The sequence below is a fragment of the Periophthalmus magnuspinnatus genome, chromosome 23 (assembly GCF_009829125.3).
Source record: "Periophthalmus magnuspinnatus isolate fPerMag1 chromosome 23, fPerMag1.2.pri, whole genome shotgun sequence".
Lineage (NCBI taxonomy): Eukaryota > Metazoa > Chordata > Actinopteri > Gobiiformes > Gobiidae > Periophthalmus > Periophthalmus magnuspinnatus.
Window position 1 is genome coordinate 17,423,730 of NC_047148.1, and position 20,258 is coordinate 17,443,987.

Below are 20,258 nucleotides of genomic sequence, written 5' to 3' on the forward strand. Positions count from 1 at the left end.
TTGACATGAACTAAAAGGACATGGAGGCAGTTTAGCTTCATGAGAATATGCGGTACGCTTAAGTGCATGATTGCATACTTGCTACGCTCAGTGAAAGTTCAATTCACAGCACAAAGCAAGTTGTGATTGTGGATTCAGGAAAAAGAAAACATCTGCATGCTTTTTTCTCATGCTTTGAGGCTTATGAGGTGATTTGGTGGTCTTAGTGAATGAATAGCTGAACACAACATTGGAGCATAGCTTATTAAATTCAAATTAACTTCATAGATTACAGTCTATGATTAGAATTTGGGGACGGTGAAATGTAAATCACCGCACAAGAAGACAAATTGGCTTTTGTCATATTTAGGGCTAATCATTGAGACACCTGTTATGATAATATAAAAGATTTTTTTTAAATATAATCATTATGTGATAATCATTATTTAATTATATTTTTAACATAATCATTGTCTGATCAACAACATTTCTATCAAATTGAGCAGTGATTCATGGTGGTCACAGTCATGACTCTAAAATGAGGTTAGTCATCTCAGGAAACCTACTTTGGGAAACTATCCTCGAAACAAAAGCAAGTTCCCCTGTTATTTGCGGTACACAGAACATTCCCTGAGGAGGCAGCACACTCCCCTCTGAATTACACAAATACAGACTCATCTCTCTGCCCGATGCCTCTGTTCACCCTCACGGTGCCCCACAGCTGTGACAGAGAGCTCCCCACATGCTTACGTCAGATTCACCAAGCATCATTTCACTCATCCATCATGCATCTAAGCATTGATTCACACTGCTCTATCCTCCTCCTCCTGTTCGGCTCTTAGTGCAGGCTTAGCTCTGGAGTCTGGAAGCAGCTTATGGGGCTTATTTCGGCAGAGAAACATCTCCACCTCCTTTATCCTGTGTCTGATGACTCTGTGGGAGTATTAACCCTTACATACGCACATGTGGACCTCGTCATATAAACGGTAGAGACAGACCACCATAGAGGCTGCATTATATGACTATGCTGATCTTTATAACAAGGCTCAAGTCAAGGACCCAGATCTCTATCCCACAACAAATGCCATCTAATAAAAATAGTTGACTTTTCACAATTGAAATTTGCAACCTCTTGAAATAACCAGGGAATATAACATGGCTCACTAAATTACCAAAGAAACAAGGAACTAACCTATAGGCATGAATAAACAGAGAGGTGGAAATATATACACTTAAAAGACCAGAGCTCAACAAAACTCTCAAATAAAGCAACCACAGTTGCAGAAGCAGTGTGCTGCTGGGCAAATTTCATGTCATACATTAGAGCGCATTCAGTCTGTATTTAACTCAAGCATTGGCGAAACGCGGGGGGTGTAAGTCCAAAATAGTGTCTGCTTGCTGTCACCCTCTGTATGGGAATAGCTGTCTAAGAGCCCCTAAAGCAAGTGTAAGCACAAAAAAGTTTTGTTAAAGCGCACTGGGAAAAGCATTGAATCTGTAAATCATGACACCCCAGGGAGTTGTCCATGTGCCACATTATAGTGAGGTGTGGGATACCGATTTGAGGGGTGTGATTGTCAGTGCAAGACAGATGAGATAATGATAAATCAGCACCGACATGAGCCTGCATTGATTCATGTCCTGTTTACAGCCAGGACCACTCTGGGAGAACCAGAGTGATGAAGAAATGATGGTGGTGCACAGCAGCGATTAACACTAAAATCCACATAAGATTATACAGACTCTGGGGAGTTGGTAACGGAAACCAATACCACCAACTATAACTATAACACTTGGACGAAAGGATATGGCACAAGTGGAACATTGCAGACTATTCTTGGCATAATACAAATTTATATAAAAATGGAACTAATATTTAAATGAAAAAGGAAATATGAGCAACAGCGATAATTGAAATAAATAAATAAACAACACATCTACTTCTTTCTAATCTTCATAAAATGATGACACGTACCAAACTGTGTTTTAATGTCTCTACTTCTAAAATATGGAAAGTTATGCATTTAAAATAATTTTAAAGTAACATTTTTCATCTGTGTTTTACAGTCTCAAATGATGAATTTCTATTGAATAACAATATCTCACTATAAGCAATTTCCCACACTGTTAATCAATGAACAATAAATGAGAAGATTATTGCATGTATGAGATTTTGGACTGTGATATAAATGAATCAATAGTGCCTCCTTTGCAGTTTCCATTTCAATTTTATTCTTGTAGATAATTGAAGCATGTTTAAAGACTTGCTGGAGTATATTTTTAATTTGTTGTAATAAGCAAAAACAAGGATTCTAGACTTGTGTCAGTATAATGGGTAAATTCACCAATAATGAAAAATTTATGGGAATATCTATTTAGCTTATTGTTTTTAGTTTTGTTTTTTTACATTTTATCGTTACATTTTGTGTCAAGCTCAATTTTTACACAGTATCAGCAATCAGCATCTTTTCACCTCATAAACAGTGTGATGTAAAGCTATTATAAAAGTGGAGGAGGATGTTGTCTAAGTGCTCAGTGCTGTTAGATAGACAAGAAAAATGCATTACATTATTATCACACCACCAGGGATGTAATTTGATCACATACATAATCTGCTTATATTCTTAAAAATATATATTTTAAAACTGAGAGTCTCACAAGTCTTCTATTGTCTGGCCGTGGTGAACCCAGTTGCCATGTTAACTAAGATTCTATAAATACATATGCACATCTCCTGAATGTATTTGGGCACAATTCCTTTTTGTTATTTTATGCTGTTTTTGTACTACAGCTAACAGCATATATTCAAATAGGCAACTTTCAAAGGTGTGACAGAGGGATTCTGATACTGGATACCCCATGCGAGTGTGAGTGAGTGACTGAGTGTGTGTCATGATGAGCTGCTCCAATAATGTTCCCAAATGCAGAGCACCACAATACATCAACTATGGGGACAAAGCATTTGAACTCTCCAAATGGGTGCTCATGTGCAACACACCTCATGGGTGAAAAATCATGGTTTTAATTGATCGTTTAATGGGTTAAGTTAAAGTGTTGACCCCAGTCCTGACACTGTCTTTTGATTAAAGAAGCATTTTGTCCAGCCTGATAGGAAAAGGTGCAAAAATTAAGTATGTGTAATTGGAGCTTCTTGACAAAATGGGGCAAAACCTGCATCCAGGTGTGCAGTTGCAAGGTTCACCTCAATTTCAACTCTGGGCTGCTCCAGAGAAGATTATGTGCACTTTGCTTAGGTAAACATGCAAAGTGCACATAAGACCAAGACATTGTTTTTGAGTAAATGATTTAACAAGGTGACACTTGAGGGTCCAAGGATTCCTGAACCATTAAGTTGAGTTGTCAGTTCTCCATTTTGCTAATCCCCCACAGACTATTGACATCTCATTACCTTTAAGGAACTGTATGTATACAGTTATGAACAAGATATCACAATAACAGCTGAATCTGGGTTGCCATTGCCTTAACCTGCATATAGAGGGCACATGAAATGTAATTTCATTGTTTGTTTTTATCAATGACAAAGGAATCAATCAATCAACATACCTTTTCTCTCATTCTCGTGTGAAAGCTTAGAACTTCCAGAATTCACTCACTGAACTGCAGGGACTGCAGTAAGAGCTACAGTTGAAACCAGACGTTTACATACACTATATTTTTTTCTCACTGTGAAATAAAACTAAACTTTTCCTGTTTTAGTTCAATTAGGATTACCAAAATGATTTCTATTTGCTAAATGCCAGTATAATGACAGAAGGATTTTTTAGAAAATTTTTCATTACTTTCTTCAAAGTCAGAAATTTACTCACAGTAAGATTACTACGCATTTAAACAATTTGGAAAAAACCCAAAGGATGATGTCAGCTATTTGGAAGCTTCTGAACGTTGAAATTGACAAGATTTGAGTTAGTTAGAGATGCATATGTGGATGTATTTGAAGGCACACCTGAAACACACTGTTTTCCTCATGGGAAAGGTGAAAGAAATAGACCAAGATAACAGGAAGAAATTGTGGACCTGCCCAAGTCTGGTTTATCCTTGGTTGCAATTTCCAGGTGTCTAAAGCTGCCACATTAATCTGTTCAAACAATTATACACAAGTATAAACACCATGGGAATGTCCAGCCATCATACCTTCCAGAAATGAAGCAAAAGACCGTGTGAAGATGCTGCTGAAGCTGATCAGAGTGTGTCATTATCCACAGTGAAACAAGTACTGTATCGACATGGGCTGAAAGGCCACTCTGCCAGGAAGAAGCCATTACTCCAAAAGTAAAAATAAAAAACAGATTACAGTTCGTAAATGCACACAGAGACAAATAATTAATTTCTGGAGACATGTCCTGTGGCCTGATGAAACTAAAATTGAGCTGTTTGGCCATATTGAGCATTGTTGCATTTGGAGGAAAAAGAGGGAAGCCTGAGAACACCATCCCAACTGTGAAATATGGGGGTGGCAGCTTCATGTTGTGGGGTTGTTTTGCTGCAGGAGGGACTGGTGAACTTCACAAAATAGATGGCAGCATGAGGAAAGAACATTATGTGGAAATACTGAAGCAACATCTTAAGACATCAGCCAGCCAGGAAGTGAAAGTTAAATCCATAAATGGGTCTTCCAAATGGACAATGACCTAAAGCATACTGCCAAAGTGGTAACAAAGTGGCTTGAGGATAACAAAGTCAATGTTTTTGAAGTGGTCATCACAAAGCCCTGGTCTCAATTCTATTGAAAATGTATGAGCAGACCTGAAAAGGCACATGCGAGCAAGGTGAACTACAAACTTGCTTACACCAGTTCTGTCAGGAGGAATGGGCCAAAATTCCTGACAACTATTGTGAGAAGCTTGTGGAAGGATATCCAAAATATTTGACCCAAGCAATACGGTTTAAAGGTACCAAATACTAATAAAGTGTACGTAACCTTCTGAGTTTGAAGAATGTAATGGAAAATTGTCTAAATAAAACCCTTTTTTCCATTATTCTGACATTTAGCAAATAGAAATAATTTTGGTCATTCTAATAGACCTACAACTTCAAAAGTTTAGTTTGATTTCATGTCAGACAGGGAGAAAAAAGAAGTGTATGTGTCTTTCTATATAGTGTATGTAAACTTCTGGTTTCAACTGTATATTTGATTTGAGCAGGTTTACCTCATATCTGGGAACAAAGTTAGGTCATTGTTTAAGCAATTAAGATTAGATTACTACATCTTATTTTCTCCAAATGCCCATGTGGGAAAAATGGGCTGATAGAAACATTTCCACTGAGTTCAGCATCAAAGACGGTTGAGTTGGCGTGAATGGTTTCAGTTCAAGCACAATAGCTGCATCAGTCAGCACCTGCAGGCCACTCAACGGGCTGAATAATCCTTGTCCAAGAATCGCACCATCATCCAGGGTCGATAGGGATGATTATACTGGTCAAGGAGGGAATTAGAGAGCCATACAAGGAGCATGGGAATCTACAGCGGGAAGTAGAAATCAATCGTACCATGGTAGAGGACAATAGAGCAAATCAATTTCACACAATATAGGCCTCCTTAATTACTCCATATCCACTTCATGTTCCCATTATTTAAATTAAACTTAAAGACACAGGTAAGCTACTTTAGGGTCACAAGACAAATAGGCTATAAAAAGCTTCAAATGCAGTTTTAGTGTGATGGAATGAAAAAAATGTACACACAATGTGTACTGAATTAATTACACCATCAATTTTTACTCAGTATGTGTCCCCTGCAGGGCAAAGACAGCTGTACTTAAGTTGAAACAAGATACACTCAGAGCATGTCTTGTAGTAATTAAATCTATTCCTTATGGGCATCATTAAGTATTCATACATATATTTGCTTGTATCGTTAATGGCTGCATAACAAAACAAACATTTCCAAAACTAAATATTAATAATAATACAAACAAGGGGTAAAAGTAAAGGTATAGCCTATAGGATTATTAACTGAATGCGAACTCATTTTCATCATTTAATTTCCACATCTTCAAATTCTATAAAGTGAAACTTTCCAAGGAGTTTCTGCGCTTATGCTACGTTCCTTGGCAGGTAAAATGTGAATTTCGAGGCCTACCTGAAGTCTTCAGACAGATGTGTGTTTGTGCTGATCCTTCAGGGTGAAGTGCCGCGGCTCAGCATCCTGCGCTGGAGTCCGCTCTTCTCCAAGAGCGCAGCTTCCACACTGTAGTAAAGGCACGCTCCGCCCCCACGCCCCCACCCTCATTCACTCTAAATAAATCTGTCCACGCGCATCTCATCAACAAATGAAAAAGGTGATGCCGTATCTGCAGACCAATTCAAGCACAGTTTAACTCTAGAGTTCTGATGGTTTTGTTTCAAATCAGCGCTGGTTCAACAGGCAGGTGCACCTCACTGTGCGTGAGCTCTGCCTCCATTAGGCTGTACACACGACTTTTTATTTACATGGAACTAGTAGCTCTATTTCTGGTGCTTTGTAGAGCCTCAAGCTGAACAGCTGCACTTAGGCCCATTGTGTGTATACAATACAGATCATGCAATAGGATTGCCGTGTGTGCAATTAGAAACCATATTATTATGTAATTCTGCCATCCACAAAAAGCTGTAACGTGAATGTTGTACGGTCAGTATAGCACATAATTTCAGTCACACATACGCTATGTGAGTCAGAATCCGATGATTGATATGAATGTGTGTCTATAGAGCACAGATCTTATAGGTCGATGCTTCAGCGGCCTTCGTTTATTCTGCTGTAGTTTCTTATGGTGACCGCCTGCTGGCGCCCTGCTGTGGCCCACAAAAACTGCCCCATCAACAGAACATCTTTGTACCTGTAGTGAAGAGTGCAAATTCCCCCGCTACAAGGCTAGATTATTTTACATGATGTAGGGGACTGTCCACAGTATTTCACACATTCCACTGTCTGAAGTTTGAAATGTACTGGACATTTTGCTCATTACATCTAAAATTACTGCAGACACATTCTCACGTAAAAACCTCATGAAAATAGAGGAGAATTTGTCTTTGCTTTGCATATAATCATGTTGTGCAACTTCACAAATTATGCAATTTATAGATGTGGGTGGACTTTAGGGTTGGCCTTATGTTTGTGATATAAAACAAAAGTCTCATTTACAATACTGGTATATATTTTTAACTGTAAAGTAAAAAATATCTTTGGGTTGAATGAAAAAAGCGAAAAATAGGGGGAAAACTCCAAAATTTTAAAATGTGTGATTTCCTCCAGAGGGCTTTACAAGTGCATGTCTGTCCAAGAAACACAGTAATGTTATTTTAAACCCTGAGGTAGTCCTACAAAAAGCACTGCAGATGATTTGTGTGACCTCTCAGGCCACCCTGAAGTACCGTCTGCTGTGAACATGTCAAAAAACATTAAGTTTAACATTTATACCCGGTGGTGTAGTCATTGCTAGAGGACAGGTTTGAAAAGGCAAGCTGCATGCCATTGTCTGTCTCCATCTAGTGTTCAGCTTGTGGGACTTCAGGGAATCGATCATATGCATGAAAAATAAATGAATAACAGATATTTACAAGTGATGAGAGTCAAAGGGCACGTGTATAAACAATGGCAATGAGAAGCACAGTAGGAAAAGGTTGAAGAATTTATCAAGGCAAACCTAGAAAGTAAATAACTAGTCATCATAATAATCTGGTGGCCCAAACATTTGGATGTGGTGTTTGAAAAGAGTGCGGCGTCTGCCCACATATAAAGTGCAGATAATCTGTCCCTCAGGGCTGTCAGATGACTAGTATGTGTCTGTGTGAGCTGTGTCAGCCAGTAGCAAGGAGAAAGCACAAGACCTTTGTAAAAAAGCATACTTCAGACTGCGACGGAAGCTTTGGTTAAACAGTATAAATAAAATGTATTTTTAAAATGAAACCTGTTGTTTCTTTCTTCTGGTTATACATTTTGGGGTCAGTGAAAAAGTTTACAGTTTCTAGCATAAAATTGAATTACTTAAATATTCCAAGTATATCCACAGGTTGAATTGCTATATACATAATCATAATAAATTACATTGTTTTTATACAGTGCTGTGAAAAAATATTTGCCCCCTTCCTGATTTTGTACTTTCGCACGTGTGTCACACTTAACTGTTTCAGATCATCAAACAAATTTAAATATTAAACAAAGATAAACCAAGTAAAGAAAAATGCTATCCAAACCCACATGATCCTGTGTGAAAAAGTAATTACCCCCGTTAAATGATGAGTTAACTGATCAATCATATTATTGTTGAAAACGGAGTTAAATTTCATAGCCACATTCAGGCCTGATGCCAGACCTTTCAAGTCAAGAGATCACTTAAATAGAACCTGTCTGACAAGGTGAAGTCGGCCATATTGAACCCAAGACATCATGCCGTGATCCAAAGAAATTCAGGAGCAGATAAGAAAAAAAGTAACTGACGTGATGTTTCAGTCTGGAAAAAGGTTACTGAGCCATTTCTAAATCTTTGGGACTTCACTGAACCACGGTGAGAGCCATTATCCACAAATGGAGAAAACATGGTTCACTGGTGAACCTTCCCAGGAGTGGCCGGCCAACAAAAATTACCCAAAGAGCCCTGTGACGACTGAACCAAGAGGTCACAAAGGAACCCAGAACAACATCTAAACAACTGCAGGCCTCACTTGCCTCAGTAAACATCAGTGTTCATGGCTCAACCGTAAGAAAGAGTCTAGGAAAAAATGGCATGGATGGCAGAGTTCCAATACAAAAGCCACAGCTGATAAAAAAAAGAACATAAAGGCACATCTCACTTTTGCCAAAAAACATCTTAATGATCCCCAAAGCTTTCGAGAAAATATTCTGTGGACTGATGAAACAAAAGCTGAACTTCTTGGAAAGAGTCCATCCCGTTACATCTGCCGTAAAATGAACACAGCATTTGATAGAAAAGAACATCATGCCAACAGTAAAACATGGTGGTGGTAGTGTCATGTTTTGGGGCTGCGTTGTTGCTTCAGGACCCAGACAACTTGCTGTGACTGAACCATGAACTCTGCTCTCTACCAACAAATCCTGAAGGAGAAGGTCCAGACATCAGTTTGTGACCTAAAGCTGAAGCGCACTTGCATTCTGCAGCAGGACAATGATAAAAAGCACAAAAGCAAATCCACTTCTGAATGGTTTAAAAAACTGGTTTTGGAGTGGCCTATTCAATGTCCAGACCTGAACCCAATAGAAATGCAGTGGCATGACCTTAAAAAGGCGGTTCACGCTCGGAAACCCTCCAATGTGGCTGATGTAAAACAATGCTCCAAAGAAGAGTGGGCCAAAATTCCTCCACAGCGATGTGAAAGTCAGTCGTGCCAGTTCACGCAAACACTTGACTGCAGTTGTTGCTGCTAAGGGTGGTTCAAACAGTTACTGGATTTAGGGGGGAATTACTTTTGCACATGAGCCATGTAGGTTCAGATGGCTCCCCCAATAAATAAAATCAGCACTTAAAACTGCATTTTCTGGTTTACTTGTGAGTTATCCTTGTCTAATATTTAAATTCGCTTCATCTGAAATGGCTAAGAGTGACAAAGGTGCAGAAAAAGTACAAAATCAGTAAGGGGGCAAATACTTTTTCACAGCACTGTATGCTTGCCTTGAAACCTTCATATTTTTATCCCATTATTATGAATATTTAAAGAGAGACAACTAAAATGAGACCATTTTTGACTTAGGCATGAGCAAGCCATTTATTGTTTTTTGAGGAAGTTAACATGGTTAACGGCATTGAAAGTATTACAATAAACCTCAAAACCTTTGTAAGAGGTCTTCTCTGAATCAGAGTAAGCTGTAGCAATAAACATACAGTATATTGGCAAGTAGATATGTTTTAGTAAGTACATTCATCTCTAAATTCTCAGGTACAATATACAAATTAAAAAATAGAGTTTGTATGCTTTGTGATAACCATTTATCCTTTTCTGTTCAGAATGTTATGATGGAATATTTCACATTAAAGTGTTACAGTTTCTTGTATAGCAGTCATATACACCAAGGCATATGCGTAGAAGGTACATCTATGCGTTGCTTACAATGATAAATAGGCAGTTTTAATTAGTGAAAACCAAAAGAAGTACAGCCAATACCAGTCTCACTCTCAAAGACAAACAACACAGGACAGAAAACACTCCACTAAAGACAAGTATGTATCCATCTTTCTACTACAGGTGCGCATCAAAAGGGATAACCATTTGAAAGAAAACAGGTCATAAATACTGATTTAATAAACGGCTCTGTTCAACCCTCAAATGAGGGTAGTTGCATTTACTGCAAGTGTCCCGGACCCTCAATGCAGATGAGAATGGCTTTATTTTTCAGGTTTAGAAATCTGCACTACTAGGCAAAACTGCACTTTAAGGCATACTCTTAACAAGCAAATGACCATAAATCGTAAAGGCTTAAGAAAAGAAAATTATATGTAGGCCACATGACTGAACAACTGATCCCAAAATACTGCTGCTAATGCTGAAGTGTCAACTTTAGTAAAAGGAAGTCATTTAGTGTGAACTCAACAGTAGCAATTCTTCTAATAGCATGAACAGTACTGTACATAAACTACAAAGTTAAGCCATCTCTTGGCCCACAATATGTTAATCTACACAGCTAAAGCTGGGGAGATAGTGACTTGAAACAACACAAGTACATGTCAAGACAGGCATTAGAACACAAAAGGCAATTGTTAAAAAAGAAAACTATGAACTACTGAAATTATGCACTTAAAATTGGTTTTGGCAGCATTGTATGTACTTGTTATTGAGTAGACAAGTAAACTAACAGTAAAACACATGCTCCTCCTGGATACTCTTGTTTAGGCCCAGATAAGATTTTTAATAAATCCACCAGGTCAAGGCTTGGCTATATGTGGATGCGGCAGAGTGTAATCTACAGCGGTAAGGACATTCGGCTTGAGATCAGGAATGGTTCACTCACAGAATCAGTCTATCCTGATGAAAGCCATGCCATATATTAAACCCACCTTCAGATGTAAATTCACATGGCAAACAGTCTCATGTCTTTTTGAGAATGTTCTTGTGCAAAAAAATGGAATTGATGAGTTGATTACAAATTACAGTTAATAAGTAATACAATGCCAATACTTCATTTAGATAATAAAATGAAACTAGACAATTATTTGTGAAATATTCTCTGTACATAAGGTCTCATACAATATTAAAGGCTTATATGACCTAATAGAGAACCAATGGCTAAAATTGTGGATTATCAGTATATAATTTCCATTTTGGCACATGCCTCTTATTAAGTTTGCACTTCAGTCTATAAACAATCTATGTATTAATCCTTTGGTTAATAACAGAAAAAATTAGATGACCAAAAAGTCAAGTTTACCCCTGCACATAGCACACCCTGTATGCAGCCCTTTGTTTTTCAAGGATAGACACAGACTGTAGTTCAAGGGCATCTAGCAAATTGTGATTTTCAATGGCTTTTCTTATGGTCACAGTGGTTGAAATTTAAATTGAGGATTAATGCTTACATGGAATGAGAGACACCAGGTCCCTGGCCCTGTTGTCTGCTTTAGGTTATCTATGCAGTATGTCTTTATGGTCAAGTCTATGTCTTCAAGGTGTGGCTAGCAAAACTGCAATCAAGATCCTAAAGGAAAGATAAAAATCACAATGAATGCAGTATTTTTTATACTGTGAAGAGAACACAATATAATGTACCTGGAATTGAAAGAGCATCAGCATAAAGTGTAAATCTCATCTGTAACTCTTTTGCTGCTGCATCAAGCCAACATTTTCATATACTCTGGAGCTTTCCTCCCTCAGTCTGCAAAAAACAAACAGTAACTTGGAACCATTACACTCTACTAAATATGTGCATGTATTTGATGTTATGGTGACTTACTCTGTGCAAGTGGGTGTTGGGATAGGAGTGCAAGGGGGCAAAGGGCTCTGTTCTCCTCCAGACAGATCAGACAAAGAGTACTTAATGTTGGTGTACTCTCGTCCTTTAATCTTACTTTTCTGGAAATGTAAAAACATATTCATTAAAATATAAAAAGTTTAAGAAAGTAATTGTTAGAGTAAGATTATCTTTCAGACCTGTTCCTCCTCTATGCGCCTCTGCAATGTTTCTATGTAGTGTTGTACAGCCATATAAATGAACCTGTATTGAGCCTCAGTCTGTACCATCCCTGAACGCTGGGAGCGAACCATTTGAATGGTTTTTGGAACATCAATATCACAATCTACACCTGTAACAAAGGAGTTTTTAATACCAACATAATTCAATATATAACTTTAGAAAGGTCTGGGGGAATAATCACTGCTCCAGATAAAACGTTAACTTGCATTTGTTTCTAACTTACCCTTTTCTCTGATGACATCTATGAGTATGTCGATCACTATAAATGTTCCCGTTCTCCCAATCCCTGCACTGTTCCACACAAAACACATCTGTGATTTGCACAAACAACATTTCTGTTATTTGTGTATTATGTGTGTGCATGTACCTGCAGTGCACTGCTATAGGACCAGCATCCACTATGCTCTCCTGTTTCAGATTAACCTCCTCCAGAAAGTCCAAAACACCACCTGGGTCAGTGGGGACTCCGTGGTCTGGCCAAGCCCTGAAGTGATACTGCCAAACAGTACGTTCTGTGTTGCCCTGAAAATATAAAGCAACATTACTTCATAGGATTTATGGACACCTACAGACATTGGTCTATAAACTAGTTCTTGTTACCTGCCCAACTTTGGACAGTTTGAGCTCTCTTAAAATGTAGTCATGTGCAGCCGTTTCTCTGACGTTACGAACACGCATGGCACCATATTCCTTGAGAGCAGACATTTCTGGCCAGTATTTCACACATTTACTCTGTTGGTAATGATAAACAGTTGATCTTATTACAGCACAATTTTGACGTTTTATTTAGTGCTTTTTGAGACTCACTTTTCCTCTTTCTACTTCTTTTGTGGTCATTACAATGACACGAGAGTTTTCTTGAAACACCATTCTCCAAAAGTCACTGATGGTGTTCTGCAAACAGCCCTGAGTGGCAATGTAGCACTTTTTCATTTTAGTGGTGTTAGACTTTGAGTCCAGCTCTGGCTGTGGACACATTTAAACAAACTGATTACTCACTGGATCTTTTGTGTGACCAGTTTATATTGGTCTGTCAAAAATTCACACCTACCATAATAATATTGGCATTGATGTAGTCAGAACCTGGCTCATTTGGGTCTCCATCGTTCAGTACCACCCGTGTGTGGTCAACTAAAAAACATACAAGTCTGTTAGACAGCTTTGTAAACATTCTTGGAATGTTCCATTAGTAATACAAGCTTTTGTTCACTCACAAGGTAAAATGTTCTTATATCTATTCTTGTTTTTGTTTTCTGGTCTCTGACCCTCTTTGCGACTGTAAAGCAGCTTGCACTCCTGCTGTTGCAATGTCTAGATAAAAGCAAAGAGAATTTTATCAGAATGACATGACTGGTAAATATCTCTTTTTGTGTCAAAACTATCAGGCAATGTGAAGAACGCCTCACCTCAAATTCTTCCCAAAAGCCTTGTTTGACTTTGTCAGTAGCCTCTGCTAGTTTGCTGAGCTCTTTAACACGACTTTCGATCTCTGCCGCATTAATACGGGTTGTGTTTAGAGGCTACAACAATGAAAGTAAAAAGGGAGTGTTTACACCTTTGTGACAGATATATGCACACAAAAATAAGTACAGTACCAGTACCTGTTTTAGTTGCAACACAGTGCCCAAAGTTTCCACCATGGGGTTCTTTTTGTAGTGCTCTACCAAGTCTGTGAGAGAATCAAACTTCTCACCTCCTCCAACATCATACTTTAAGTCTTGCTAAAAGAACACATATTACACTCACAACGTGTTACAATTTCAACAAATACAAACACCTAGTTTATTTAAGAAGACTGCTCACCTGGCAGCGGATCATGACATGAGTGACTTTGGGTTTGCTGGTGTCACTGGTGTCCGTCTTGTCATCTCCAGTTCGCACTGACAAAACAAAGTCTCCAGGATGGCTTTGGCTCTCCCGCACTAGGAAGCTGCCATTCTTTCCCTTTTCTGTCAGAAGCTTTTCAGCCTCTCGACCAGAAAGATGTCCGTGGAACCACCTGGCATACATAAATATGCATAGATAATAAATATTGTGTAACAGTAGAAAAAATATACACTTATTGCAAAGCGCACAATAAAGACAACACAAAAATATCCTTAAATTGTAACTTAAAATCTAGGGTAAATGCATAACTAGTTTGTAATGCATTCATCACTCACCTTTCAGATGTGGGATCAGCACAATTAAGTGGATATTTGAGTTCAATAACGTCACCATTTTTCTCCTTTAGTTGTCCATGATGTTCCATATAGTACTGAACCAGCTCAGCCAATGTGGCAAATTTCTCCCCACCATAGAGGTCATAATAGTCCCCAGTATTCTGAATTTTAATGTGTGTGACCGCCCCATTTCGCCTGCAATACAACACATAAAAAAGAAAATGGTTTACGCATTACATGATGCCAGCAATGGTGATGGCAAATTCTTAAGAAATATTAAAAGAAGAGTTATAATGAAATTGAAAAACAGAAATACCTACCTTACAGAGAGGGTGAAGTCTCCTGGATTGCTCTTACTGGGTCTGGCTAAAAAACTCCCATCGACCCCTCTAGTTAGCAAGAGATTCTCTGCTTCTACACCTGTGATGTTTGGATGAAACCACCTAACAGAGAAAAACATGCCAGTTAAATACCACGCTAAAAGTCAAAACACTGTATGATATGCACTATGTACTTTAAAAACTTGGACTCTTCAGATTTATTTAAACTTAAACATAAAAAACATAAAAGGCTGTTGTTTTTATGTCGTTCAGAGACTCATGTGTGTGACATAGGGAACCATAGGCTACATCACTTTTGGTCCTGTAGAGCTTAGGTGCTTTTCCATCAACAAACCTTCCACGGTATATAAAAACAACTTTCAACAAAGATACACTTAAGTGATCACATTTTTTGGTTTCTTTGAAGGTATTAAACATGGAACTTGTTTTGGTCTGGTTAAAATAGCCATATCTTTATAGCCACAGTTCTGGATGGTTGTTTTGTAGATTGTCAAGATCTTTTGACTTCCAGCAGCAGAGAAAAGTTGGTTAGCTCGACCAGCTAATATTATCGGCGTTTATTTCTCAGTATACTGCCTCCTACTTACCTCCGAGATGTCATTTTGCTGCTCACTTCCTCGCTGACTTTACTACGGGCTTCAGCTAGCTTGGTTAGCTGTTTGCTAGATCCAACCCTCTCAGTTTCGATCACAGTTTAAAGTGCTTCATCAGTTCACACCCGAGCTACACGGGTCAAAATGAACGCATCGAAAGAAAAAAAATGTAATAGCATACGCTGCAAAAAGTCTCAAGGCCTCGGCCCTGGAGACTTCAGAGCGAGTCGATTATTGGACGTCACCAAACATGCGACAAAACACAGATGGCTTGGATATTTACACCGGCGACGACCGCTGAAATCCACTAATGTTAAAATCCACCGAGCTCAAGCCTGCGGCAAACCAGGGAATGGGAATTAAACAGGCCCTTGACTTCCATTGTGCGCATGCTCTCAAGTTTTAGTTTTATTTTATTTATTTTTTTAATTCAAGTAATACTTTTATTATACAGACTATGAGCAATATTCACTTTTTATGTGACAGTTGTGTTCGACTGTGTATTTTCATTTTTCTTAAATGGAAATTCACTACAATAATATATAAGTATATAAATCTACCCTTTCTTATCAGTATTTTTTTGTTACAATGACAATAATTAATCATTAAGAAGTAAAGCATATACGCTTATTTCTATCTTAAATTGAAAGAAAGGTTTGCAACGTGTGGTGCATTTGAGTGTAGTCTCCTTTTTGTCCCTCCCAGACTTCCGTTTACCCTGTACGTGGCATAGCCACAGAGCAGCACGGATCAGAAGCTGCTCTGCATTTACTTTGACATACCAACTTGCAACCTGCCAGTCTGCAGGATCTGTCGCGGCACAGATACGTTTAGAACTATATTTTCATTGTAAAGAAACTTGCCACGCATTAACCATGTTTACTGTGTCAGAAGTGTGCATTTTACTGACCGTCCTATGTGCCACTGCGTCGGGCTACTTTGTTAGCATAGACGCCCATGCCGAAGAGTGTTTCTACGAGCGGGTTAACTCCGGCACAAAAATGGGCCTAATGTTTGAAGTAGCTGAAGGAGGGTTTCTAGATATCGATGTTGAGGTAAGAATTTTAATCACACTATATAAGTATTTAACAATTACAATTAATGACATATTAACCTGTGCTTCTTAAGGCCTTTGCTAATATTAGCTTAGCCACCAACGGTCTGCGCACCATTTACTAAATATATCGTCATCTTAATGCCACAAGTAGTTTGGACAGGACAGTTATTGTAGTAGTGTCTCATACAAAACAATAATATAATTACATATTTTGCAGCTTGCGTCCTAAACTTTTCCATCTGTATTAAACCGTATCCAATTATTTAATGGACCAGGAAGTGTCAGGTGTACAATTGTATTAGTTAATCTCTAACGTCATATTTATTTAATCGTTCTAAAAGAATTATTAGTATTAGAAACATCTATGGTTGTTAACTATAAAGAAGTCAACATATGGACTAAAGTGTGGCCACCATATGTTACCGTAATTTCCGTGATAAGGCTACGAAATTGTTCCCGGAGTTTCATTGTTAATCTTATGTTCTGTTCATTCTTTATCAAATAGAAATAATCTTTTAGATTGAGTGTGTCTAAATGCTTTTACTTATTAGTGTGATGTACATTTGAGAAAAACTGATAAAACATGAATTCAAATGTCCCTCTCTTTCAGATAACTGGGCCAGATGGTAAACAGATCTATAAAGGAGACAGAGAGTCAAGTGGGAAATACTCTGTGGCAGCACACATGGACGGGACCTATAAGTTTTGCTTTAGCAACAAGATGTCCACCATGACACCTAAGATTGTCATGTTCACCATTGACATCGGAGAAGCTCCTAAAGGCCAGGACATGGAGACAGAGGGTATGAATGGGATTTTGAGCAAAATATTCAACAGATTTCTCTTTCTCCTTATCTCAGTTTCTTGACTTTCCCGTGGGCACTCTTATTCCTTGTAGGTGGTGACAGCTGGGATGGTAGGGGTACACAGCCTGGTGTTATGAAATAGAGTTTAGAGCTTGTAATGCACTGTTGAATTTTGTTTAATTAGCATTATTGCCTTCTTGGTCTAACAATGTTGAAATGTTGTGTTTTTAACATAACTAAGCAACACTGGTTTGAAAACACTAAACTGGACAAGTATTACACCTGATTATGCAGTCCACACACAGAATATAAAAATCTAAAATATTCTATTCTTGCAAGACATCATTTTCTATGCATGTTTTAAGTGTTTTTTTTGTTTGGTTTTTTTGGGGGTTTTTTTTTACTTGAGATTAACACATTGACTTTCCTGTCAGCTCACCAAAACAAGCTGGAAGAGATGATCAATGAGTTGGCTGTTGCTATGACAGCTGTAAAGCACGAGCAGGAGTACATGGAAGTTCGTGAGAGGATACACAGAGCAAGTAAGTCATGTTTATTGATATGTTCAGTGTTTATAGTTTATGTGCTTAATGCATTACCGATCTTTTTTTTTTGTTTTTAGTTAATGACAACACAAACAGCAGAGTGGTACTGTGGTCCTTCTTTGAAGCACTTGTTCTAGTGGCAATGACACTTGGACAGATTTACTATCTAAAGAGATTTTTTGAAGTTCGACGAGTGGTGTAATGAAATGAAAGTTGCCTCTTTGTCCCCACTATGTCCCAACATCAAGATTGTTAGCTTCACTTTGCAAAGCGAGACTGGCTGTTTCGGTGAATGCTGCATTTTTTTTTTTTTTTTTACATTTGAGTTCACTATGATCATTTTTTTTGTTTCTAATGATGAACTAAGAGCCAAAATAGCGTTTTTGTTTTCTTTAACAGAGTCCCTTTATTTAATACAGTTCAGAGTTATTGCCAGTACAGTTTGTGATGACAGACATTAATTTTAGGTTAGTTTTCACTGTTTTAAACTCATTATTCAGTTACATGTGGGGTTTATTTTCTTGATTCTCAACCACACAGAACAATGTACAGGTTATATTGTTCAACCTGCACATTGAAGACTAACTGCACTCCTGATAAATGTATCTGCTAATTTGAAGGTATTTTTCAGGCAAATTGTACATTTTTTTTCTTGACTTCTTTTTATCTTTACAATTCTTTCTTTTGCTTTAGCAATCTATGTAGGATGACACTTAAATTGTTGAGTTTCATGACAAATTATATTTTCAACTATCCTGCCTACATCCAAACAGTAGGATTCAAACAAATGAACCAGCACTGGATTGAAACAAAGGGTTTTTGGTAACCATGGAGTGGTGCTGAAATGTTACATGTTGATTGGTTTGGGATGGGTTAATGGGGAGGGATCCCTAATGACTGCTGTGTGCATTAGTTGCTTATATTAGAGTTATTAAGTTGGGTTTGGGAATTTTAAATTATGTTATTGTACACATTTTAAATTGTTTGTTTCTGGAGTATGTTTAGTGACATGTAAACATTTTTTGTGCGTGACATTCTCAAAAAGTGATCGTCCATTTTTCCTCAGTAAAATACATATCATTAAATATGCTCCAGTTTTGTATTACCAATGTTGAGCTTAAGTTGTTTACCTGCTCAAGTCACAGGATCTTCCTGTGATTAAAATAGTCCAATAAACTGATCTGTATAAATGACAAATGGTTGTGGAAAATGCCCCATGTTTCATAATAAAGACAATATTATATAATTAATGTGTTGTTTTGTCATAAAATACTATTTAATAATGATAATGCTTTGATTTACATAGTGCCTTTTAAGACAACCAAAGAGTTTCACAGTGCATTAGGCATTCACTCCACATTTGGTGGTAAGGAGTAGACTATATTAATGTAGTCTACTCCATTTAGTGTAGTGAAGAGTGCAGTGAGCGTTACATTGGAGAAACTAAACTGCTACTCCATAAGAGGATGTACCAACACCGACAGGAGAGTTCCTCTAGACCCCAGTCTGCCGTATATCTCCATCTCAAAGCCACTAACCACTCCTTTGAAGATAGTGAAGTTCAGATCTTAGCCAGAGAAAAGAAATTGTTTGAGAGAAGAGTTAAAGAAGCTATTTTTGTTAGGAAAGAGAATCCTTCCTTAAACAGGAATGGGGACCTGAGACGTAATCTCTCCCCCATCTACAGCTCCATCCTCAGACCCAGAACAATGAGAACAATAGCAGGGTCGTTAAGGGCTGAATAGGTTAGTTTCAGATGAAACTGGAAACAATAGCTGTTTACAGTTTCAGTGTGGTTAGCTCCTCCCCTTAGATAGATTTAAGGCAGTGGCCACCAGCATTCTGACCAGAACTGAAGAAGCGGCTTGGATGAGCAGCGAAACGTCTTCACTCCTACAATGATTTGTCCAGTTGACAGATGTAACTTCATCGTTTGCTATGGATCAGACCTGGACGACTGAGGGTCTACACAGACAAGTTCTCAGATAATAATAATGATAATGTAACTGACAAAACTGTCCAAGAGATTGTCACCAGTCTGAGTTCATCTACATGCTGCCTCTGTGTGTTACCCACTAAATTTCTAAAGTCTGTGCTCAACAGTTTGCTGTCGCCACTCACTTAGGTAGGTAACATGTCACTTCAATCTGGAACATTCCCAGGAGCTTTGAAAATTGTGGTTATTAAGTCTCTCCTGAAGAAGAGCAGTCTTGAATCAGAATCAGAAGACTTTTATTGCCATAGTCTGTGAACACAGTTCACAAACTAGGAACTTGCTTCGGTGAAAAAGTGCAACATAAACACACTGAATAAATACAAATACAAATAAGGGCATGTACAAAGTTAAAAAGATAAGCCATAATATTGAACAATTACTGACCAATCTCAACGGGTCAAACCTGGGACCCCTGTTGTTCAATCTCTACATGTGGCAGTTAGGCCAGTTAATATGCAGCAACAATGTGTCCTACCATAACTATGCAGATGACACTCAGGTCTATGTCTCGCTGGCTGCAGGTGAATATGGACCAGTGGATTCACTCTGCCACTGCATCCAGCAGATCAGTGTGTGGATGCAAAACAACTTTCTCCAGCTAAACTCAAACAAGACTGGAGTCATAGTGTTGGGTCTACAG

The 20,258-nt window shown here is 38.1% G+C and overlaps 2 protein-coding genes across 2 annotated transcripts; one reads left to right on the forward strand and one right to left on the reverse strand.

Moving 5' to 3' along the window:
• Positions 1-9,672: 9,672 nt before the first annotated feature.
• Positions 9,673-15,603, reverse strand: ptpn11a (protein tyrosine phosphatase non-receptor type 11a). The gene is made up of 16 exons (XM_033989252.2): positions 15,209-15,603; positions 14,601-14,723; positions 14,281-14,475; positions 13,922-14,117; positions 13,720-13,839; positions 13,525-13,638; positions 13,333-13,429; positions 13,170-13,249; positions 12,926-13,084; positions 12,719-12,850; positions 12,486-12,640; positions 12,342-12,409; positions 12,076-12,227; positions 11,879-11,997; positions 11,695-11,800; positions 9,673-11,623 (listed from the first exon to the last, which is right to left on the reverse strand). The coding sequence occupies exons 1-15, from the start codon at positions 15,220-15,222 to the stop codon at positions 11,731-11,733; spliced, it is 1,794 nt and encodes a 597-aa protein (XP_033845143.1). The 5' UTR covers positions 15,223-15,603; the 3' UTR covers positions 9,673-11,623; positions 11,695-11,730.
• A 314-nt stretch (positions 15,604-15,917) lies between these two features.
• Positions 15,918-18,868, forward strand: tmed2 (transmembrane p24 trafficking protein 2). Its single transcript, XM_033989722.2, has 4 exons — positions 15,918-16,269; positions 16,882-17,074; positions 17,512-17,619; positions 17,700-18,868. The coding sequence occupies exons 1-4, from the start codon at positions 16,090-16,092 to the stop codon at positions 17,822-17,824; spliced, it is 606 nt and encodes a 201-aa protein (XP_033845613.1). The 5' UTR covers positions 15,918-16,089; the 3' UTR covers positions 17,825-18,868.
• Positions 18,869-20,258: the final 1,390 nt, after the last annotated feature.

Excerpts from the sequence above, each read along its gene's own strand:
- tmed2 (XM_033989722.2), top strand. The coding sequence starts at position 16,090 with ATGTTTACTGTGTCAGAAGTGTGCATTTTACTGACCGTCCTATGTGCC. Across the intron at positions 16,270-16,881 it reads TTCTAGATATCGATGTTGAG|ATAACTGGGCCAGATGGTAA; the intron begins GTAAGAATTTTA and ends CCTCTCTTTCAG. Across the intron at positions 17,620-17,699 it reads TGAGAGGATACACAGAGCAA|TTAATGACAACACAAACAGC; the intron begins GTAAGTCATGTT and ends TTTTGTTTTTAG.
- ptpn11a (XM_033989252.2), bottom strand. Across the intron at positions 14,476-14,600 it reads GACTTCACCCTCTCTGTAAG|GCGAAATGGGGCGGTCACAC; the intron begins GTAGGTATTTCT and ends GTTGTATTGCAG. Across the intron at positions 12,410-12,485 it reads CCTATAGCAGTGCACTGCAG|TGCAGGGATTGGGAGAACGG; the intron begins GTACATGCACAC and ends TGTGTGGAACAG.